This window comes from Labrus bergylta, chromosome 23, assembly GCF_963930695.1.
Source record: "Labrus bergylta chromosome 23, fLabBer1.1, whole genome shotgun sequence".
Classification (NCBI taxonomy): Eukaryota; Metazoa; Chordata; class Actinopteri; order Labriformes; family Labridae; genus Labrus; species Labrus bergylta.
This window is the reverse complement of record NC_089217.1, coordinates 267820-275659: the sequence shown is the minus strand read 5'-3', so window position 1 is coordinate 275659 and position 7840 is coordinate 267820. Positions and strand designations below refer to the sequence as shown.

At 46.1% G+C, this 7840-nt stretch overlaps 1 protein-coding gene across 2 annotated transcripts in view; it reads right to left on the bottom strand.

Annotated features, from left to right (window-relative positions):
• Window positions 1-255: 255 nt before the first annotated feature.
• The window catches only part of dyrk2 (dual-specificity tyrosine-(Y)-phosphorylation regulated kinase 2), a 17844-nt gene continuing 10259 nt past the window's right edge, over window positions 256-7840 (bottom strand). For both annotated transcript variants that reach the window (XM_065951369.1, XM_020660229.3), the window contains exons 3-7: window positions 7607-7840; window positions 7108-7271; window positions 6228-6617; window positions 6058-6148; window positions 256-5544 (exon numbers count right to left, since the gene is read on the bottom strand). The exon at window positions 7607-7840 is cut by the window's right edge and continues 106 nt beyond it. In XM_065951369.1, the coding sequence (XP_065807441.1) occupies window positions 4895-5544; window positions 6058-6148; window positions 6228-6617; window positions 7108-7271; window positions 7607-7840 (1529 nt within the window). In that variant the 3' untranslated portion in view covers window positions 256-4894. The remainder of the gene's footprint in view (window positions 5545-6057; window positions 6149-6227; window positions 6618-7107; window positions 7272-7606) is intronic.

Below are 7840 nucleotides of genomic sequence, written 5' to 3'. Positions count from 1 at the left end.
AAGAAGAAAGTCAGTTAGCTGTTAAGCTAACCAAACATTTCTAGCTAAAATTGTCACATGAATAACGGCCAAACATCGGAAGCCTTATGGGTAATGTAGTCCATTAGCATTAGCTTGCTAGCTTGAATGTAATTCTTTGAAACATTCATCAAATTTCTCGATTGTGAGGTTTCAAATGTTTTCTTCTGTCGACCTGAACGTCGTAACGTATTCGTGAACACACCGAGCTGCTGAAAGAACGATTCATAAACCATCAACAATAAAACTGTTTTATTAATAATAATCATTTTCCACCACAATAAACTTTAACAAAGGCTCACTAGAAAAGTGTCGACTTCTGTGTTCTGTACAGGAGATACAGTACGTTGTAAAACTGGCCGTGATGTGGCACAGCGGCGCATTCAACCCAAAAAATGATTATTCAAACATTTTCCACATTATTTACAGATAAAATCCACAAAAAAACCAGCTGGCAAACGTCACAGAAATACAGCGCTGCTTCAAGCTAGCCGCTTCAAGCTAACCGCGGCTAACCTCTGGCTGCAGAGACCTCCTGATAGAAGCCGAATGGCTTATGAGCTAGTAGGCTAACTGGCTAGCGTGGTAACGAGCTAGCAGGCTAGTTAAGCTACAGCTGCTTTCACACATGAGCAGAACAAAAAACTTTTTTTTTTTTTTTTTTTTTTTTTTGCTACCAAGAGGTCGTTTAAAGACTTCATGTTTCTGTCAGGACAACAGCTGAGAAAAACAAAAACAAAAACACCATCACGTTCTCCTTCCCTCCGTTTTGTCTGAAAGGCAGCTGCTGCTTCTCTCTTGTCACTTCCTGTCTCACCTTCTTCTACCTGTCTGTCTTTCTATTCGAGCAGCTAGCGCTCAGCTAGCTTTGTAAAGGAATGCACTTTGGTAGATTCAACCAAATGCCCTGGGCGTTAGTCACAATGACAACAATAAGAATAATAACTGAGCAGTCTGAGGTACCAACATGGATAAAGAATGCTTCAAAACCACATTTGTGCTAAGCTAACAGCTAATGTGAGCCCCTATGTGAGGCCACAACACAGCTGTAGATAGAAGGTAAAAACTTGCTAGGTGCTACTAGCAGTCAATTAGCAGTAGGCTAGTGTTAGCTTCACTGTAGAGTAAAACATCAGTGCAGCAGCTAGCGGCTGGACGCTAGCGGTCAATCGGCTAGTGTTAGCTTAGCCATGTCGTCAACAGGCGTCGCCGGTTTGTCCCGAGGCGACAAGTGGCTGATATGTGTCTGAACATTGTGCAGCCATGTTTTAAACCCACCTCAGCCCAACGCACGCACGCACGCACGCACGCACGCACGCACGCACGCACGTGTTGATCAGTGTAAAGCTACAAACCGCGGCACGACCATTTCTGTAGACGAAATATGAACAGAAAGTGATAAATAATTCGGAGTGACACTCAGAGGACAGTTTGATTCAACAGCTGTTCATTAATCAAAGGACAGCGTTGGAGAGGAATGACCTTTGAACTCTTGACAGTGTTTAGACTGCACGTTACGTTAGCAACATGTCGCTCTGAGTTTGTTTTGGTGATTAAAACAAGAAACTTGTTTTTATTTTTCCTCTGGCAGGAATGGGCTGCCATGTCTGCTTTTAATGCTGTGTTCAGAAAAACTGGGATAATTAAGTATCCAGCCTTCTGTAATGAAAAAGACCAGTGGTGTTCATGGCTCTATTATGGGATGTTTTCAAACAGACAGGTTAAACTTTGGCCGCTTGTCGGTCTTAATGCTTCTACGTTTTCATTCAGGTTGAAGTGAAGCGAGAGGGCGTCGCTGTGAGCGTCACGGCCTGACAGTCTGAGTTCAGGGCAAAACTAACCTGGAGGAGTTTCATGTCTCAATCCAGGAGCCAATCAGCACTCTGGCTGCAGTATCTAACTTTATGACATCATCATTGCGAGTGTTGTTCTTTTATTTCATTGACACCACTGGGGGGGGTGTGTGTGTGTGTGTGTGTGTGTGTGTGTGTGTGTGTGTGTGTGTGTGTGTGTGTGTGTGTGTGTGTGTGTGTGTGTGTGTGTGTGTGTGTGTGTGTGTGTGTGTGTGTGTGTGTGTGTGTGTGTGTGTGTGTGTGTGTGTGTGTGTGTGTGTGTGTGTGTGTGTGTGTGTGTTGGGCGTGGCATGGCGATGAGATACTGAAGGCACAAAGTTACGACTCTCAGCACTCGTCTTACTAAAAAAATTACAAAATTAAAAAATCAACAATCAAACTTTAGAAAACAAACAACAACAACACAAAAACATCAGAGAGGACCGCCCCCCTCCTCACTTCCTCCAACTTATAGTTCAGTTACTTCCTGATTCCTGCCTAGGTCCAGGAGGGGGGCGGAGCATCCCCTGAGATGGGCGGAGCAGGTAGTGTCTGTGTGTTATACATTATCAGTTCCATCTGTGCATCACCATCACGGTCGTCCACTTCTTCATGTGCTACATTACATCACGGTCGCCACGGCGATAGCGATCCAACTTCCTCCTCTTCATCCTCCTCCTCTTCTAAATCCTCAACCCAGTGAGACACACTTCCTGTGGGCGGAGCCAGACTGCAGCATGCGTTCAGATTGTGTGTTTTTGTGAAGGAACAAGCTTTAACACACACAGACACACACGCACACACGCACACACGCACCATAAAGTCTGTTTGTGATCAGATCAATAAATATTCATTAAATTCTAAAATAAATAAATTAGAATTATCTTTAGACCCCGCCCATCCCCGCCCCCCCGCCCCCCGCCGCGCCCCCCCCCCCCCTCGCCCAACGTTAACAGTCAGTTCATCAGAGACTTTCTGCCGGTCCAAACGTTATTATAACGACATTTGAAACTTTTTCATCTTTTTAATTCAGTTTTGTTTTTGAATATTTGATTTTCCACATACGGGTTAAAAAACTACGACGGCGAGCATCGGGCGCCAGAATGTTTGTAATGCTGAGACTTCAGCTGTCGTATCACAAGATTTAAGTATATATTTGTAAAGTCCAGATTGTAACATTCTGACTTTATTGTTGGAATCTCAGTTTTCTCTCTAACCATGTCGTCTCCCGTCTCCGGAGCCGTGATGTCATAACCATCAGACTGACCACGAGCTCGTCTGATATCGACCTTTAAGAACAACACGGTTAATTCAGGATATTGAGGAAAAGAACTACACTACCCATAATCCCAGAGCGCCACAGCCCGTTTCTCTTCTTCTCCTTCAACAAACTCTGGATCTGTGCTTCAGCCACGAGCTAACAGGCTAATAAAGGCTAAGGCTAGCTAGGTGACCTGACCGGTTTAAAGTTAGCTAACTACTAGCTAACGTTCAGTTTTAAAATGACCATGAAGAAGATTAGTGGGTCCCAATGCCGCCCCCCCCCCCCAACCCACCCCATGTTCCCCAAACTGAGAGATGAACGACGATAGAGAACAAACCATATGATGTATTTTTGTAGACCCTGAAGTATCATCTCCATGGGGTCTAACCAGAATCCTCCTCTGGGATGTTTTCATTGGATTTTGGATCATTGCAGAAAATAATCTCTGTGTTAAACACACGTTTCTGAAGCGTAGGCGTTTTGTTCAGCAGGATCATCTTCACAGATGAACGCCATTTTTATGATGTTTGAAGAGTTAATGTGGCCGACAGAAGTAAAAAGCTAACGTTATGCTAAAGCTAACTACACCACGGTGGGATGATTGTGACGTCACTAGCGTTACGCTTCAGACGATCTCTGATAAACTAATCCACGTAGCTTAATAAATAGTTTACTAACATAATATTCACCTGAACCTAAAGATTAAACCTACAGGAGACATCTCCGACTAGTGAGAGAGTTCCCGCCCTCTGTGTCCGGCGTGATGACCTTTAATGACCCCGACAACCACTGTAGTCACATTTAGCCGCTTGTTAGCAACCGCCTTTTTAAAGACGAGTAAAAACTTCAGACTTCACAAGTGGAGGTATTACCTAACGTAGTTTATGTGCTCTAACAAAACACCAACATCTCTTCAGCTTGTGTTAACCACAGACCTTATTTCAGGAGTCTAACCACAAACACATTCAAAATCCACGTTGACTTTTAGACGTTAGACCCCATGGAGCTAACATGCTAACTTACTTCCTGGTTTTAGGACTCATTCCTGTGGCGCTCTGTAAAGCTAGCTGAAGCGTGTTTGTAGCGTTGACTTCAGAATCAAACGGAAATCTCCGACCACGGTTATAAAATTTTTTCGATACGATCTGTTAACTTAACGATCGACGGTATCCAAAGTTTAAAAACACGACATCTGAACCCAGCAGAGATTAAAATGAAACGCCTGCACGCCATCTACGAGAGCACACATTGGCGATGTCTGCAGGTGATTAAAAACAAGAAATTACCAAATATGGGCGTCTAATTTCCTGTTAGCCGCGGCGTGGTGTTCAAACCAACTGAAGTCATAAAATGTGTTTTTGGTGTTAAATGGATTATTTAGCTGAAAGCTTAAAGTCTTGTTCCCTCGTCAGCACCGTGTTAGTGGCGTGTTCGTGGCGTGTTCGTGGCGTGTTAGTGGCGTGTTCGTGGCGTGTTAGTGGCGTGTTCGTGGCGTGTGTTTGGAGCTACAGAGTGTCGTGTTCTGATTGTCTGAGCAGCTTCACATAAACACACTTTTTCTTTTTAAAGAGGGAGGAGTCTAAACGACCCCCGGGTTTCCTTCAGCTCGCCACTCTGCCCGTCTCCAAAACTTCGCTTCCTCGTGCTGAACGCACGCCACCAACGTGAAAAAAACAAACTCTCTCTAAAACTGGACAGAACCAGTTTAATTCAGTTCCAGCTGACTGCTCGTGATCAAAGCTTTGGTTTTCCCACCACAGCGAGCGGGACACGCTCGCTCTCAGCTGACCAGTTTGGGCAGAACCGTCCGCGGCTGGATGTTCCCGTTGGCGTCGGTGATCGCCGCCAAGTTAGTCCTGGTTTTGGAGGAGGAGGACGTGGTGGTGGAGGAGGTGGTGGCGAGCTTGGAGATGGAGGTGATGGTGCCCTCGGTGGTGACCCGTTTGGAGGAGGAGGAGGTCGTCTTGTCCCCCGTGGTCGTTCCTGTTGGCGGTTTGGGAAGTCGTCTCCTCAGCCACGAGTGACGCAGCGCCTGGCTGGGCGTCATCCTGAGTACCGGGTCCCACTCCAGACACTGTTTGAGGAAGTCCAGGAAGAGCGGGTCGTCGCAGCCCTTCAGCGCTGCGCTCCAGTCCTTGCTACCCGGCGGGCCGCGTACCTTCCCTCGCCGTGAGCGGCCGCCGTTCAACGCGGTGGTTCCGTCGGGCAGCGTGGTCACGGTGCAGTACCGCGGGAAACCTTTAGACGACACAAAGTTCTTGGCTCTCTTGGAGGCGTCTAGGAGCTTCTGACTGGGCATGCCCAGAAGCTCGATGACGCAGGCCAGCTGATCGGCCTCGTCTTCCCCCGGTAACAGCGGGTAACCCGTCAGCAGCTCGGCCAGGATGCAGCCCAGAGACCACATGTCGATCGGCATCCCGTACCTGGAGCCTGAAGGAGGCGAGTCAGAGGTCAGAGTCTGGATTCAAAAAGACAACTTCTAACTTCTTCTTCAATAAAGCTTTTAGACTCAGACTAACCCTGAAGACAGAACCGGACCCAAACTGCAGATCGATCATCCACCATCAGAAAACATTCAAACTTATCGTCAATAAAAAGTCTTTAACTGCCAAATGACAGAAATCTGACCAGAATATATCTTACATTTGAATTAACCCATCTGTCACATAACTGCATTTTACTTATTATCATGTTACTTCAGCATCTTCTGCACTATTCACCATTGTTTCATGTTTAGTCATGTAAATATTAGTCCTTTCTTATTCTGTTTATTGTTGATATTTAATGTTGTACCTGAACATAAGAGAGCACAGTTCACTGAAGTTAAATTCCTTGAAAATAAATCTGATTCTGATTCTGATATGAAGTTTGGATCTGAATCATGGATCTGAAACTAGCGTCAGCAACCAATCCAAAGTAAATGCAGCGGTCGCCTCGACTTACCCAGAATGACCTCTGGCGCTCTGTAGAACCTGGACTGGATGTAGGTGTAAACTCTTTGATGTTCGTAACAGCTGGAACCAAAATCTATGACCTGAAGAGAGAGGGAGAGAATGTTTAAGAGACGGATCAGGAAGCTTTCAGAGACCCAGACCTGGACTCTTCTGCCCTACCTTGATGCCGCTGCGTCCCTGCTGCTTCAGTAAAATGTTCTCGGGTTTGAGGTCGCAGTGGATGATGCGGTTCTTGTGCAGCGAGTCCAGACACTGCAGGATGGAGTGGGCGAACTTCCTGACCAGCGGGAGGCTGAAGCCCTGGAACTTGTTCTTCTTGATGAGCTCGTACAGGTTCATGCTGAGCAGCTCGAAGGTCATGCAGATGTGGTTCCTGAAGGTGAAGTTCTCCAGCATGTGGATCACGTTCATGCTCGAGTCCTTGTCCTGCTTCCTCAGGTGCTCCAGGATGCGGATCTCCTCCGCCGCCTGCCGGTGGAAGCGCTTCTCGTTGCGGACCATCTTCAGAGCCACGTGTGTCTGAGACTTGTGGTCAAAGGCCTTCACTACCTGCAGGGGGGGGGGGGGGATAACATTACATTTATCTGATGGACCGTTTCTTAAAGCTGCACCTTTCTTTACTTTAAAGGCTTTATATGTGATGTTTTGATCCAGCAGATGTGTTAGCATGCTAATGCTAGTGATCTTTATTATGCTGGTATCTTCACACTGCATGTAAATTTACCTGAAATGAGCGTGATCTAGAAACACAGTTAAGCAGTGAGTACAGTATGTTATTCTTCTTTTCTCTAGTCCCTCAATTAAACAACTTTTATACACGAGGGGAGGAGTCAGCCGGCCGTCCTGGCGATGTAAACAAAGTGAAGATAGGACTCTGAAAACTCTGAAAACATCACAGACAGTGGGACTCGGGTGTTACACCCATTGTAGACAGTCATGACTCACAAAGTTATTTTCAGAGGAGATACTTGATTTCTACATTTAAGTGTTTAAAGACTTTAAAGACTCTTCTTCTGGCTGATCGCTCTGGGGTGCGTACCTGTCCAAAACTGCCCTTTCCAATGACCTTCAGGACTTCGTAGCGGTATGAGACGTGGTCGTGTGGAACGTGGATGTAGGATCCCTGATCGTCGTCATAGCCACCGTTGTTGGCTCCGCCCATCACCCCTGACCTCTTCTTGGCATTGGGACCAACAAAAAACACTGAGGAGAAGAAGGACGCCATCATCTCTTTACATATTCTTTGTTATTATTATTATTTATTTCATTACATCTCTTACCTCCAGCATGTATTTTTACATTTAGTAAAGTCTGAAGAAATGTTGTATTTATTTTTTTTTAAAATTAAGAATGTTAAGTTAAATCCTTGATGTATAAATCTCTTTAGTTTTATTTATGTATCTACTCTTATTGTATTGTATCTACTTATATTGTTTTATTTGCTGTAACAGCACAATTTCCCAGTTTGGGATCAATAAAGTCATTCTATTCTATTCTATTGTATCGAAGGCGTATTTAGAGAAATGAACGGCGCTCACCCTCGGGGTAGCTGAAGACCTCGTGGTGCTCAAACGACGACATCTTGGACATGAACTGCTTCATGGCCTGCTCGGGGGACAGCGTGCTGGGCTTTGGCTTGCTGTCTGTCGACTTGTTGGAGGCGGCGCTGCCCTGCCGGCAGTGGTGGGGGGTCTCGGAGGGCTGGCGGTCGGGCAGCGGCAGGCCGGGCCGCGTGGTGCTGAGGGGAGGAGCCAGGCCGTTGGGTTGGGAGG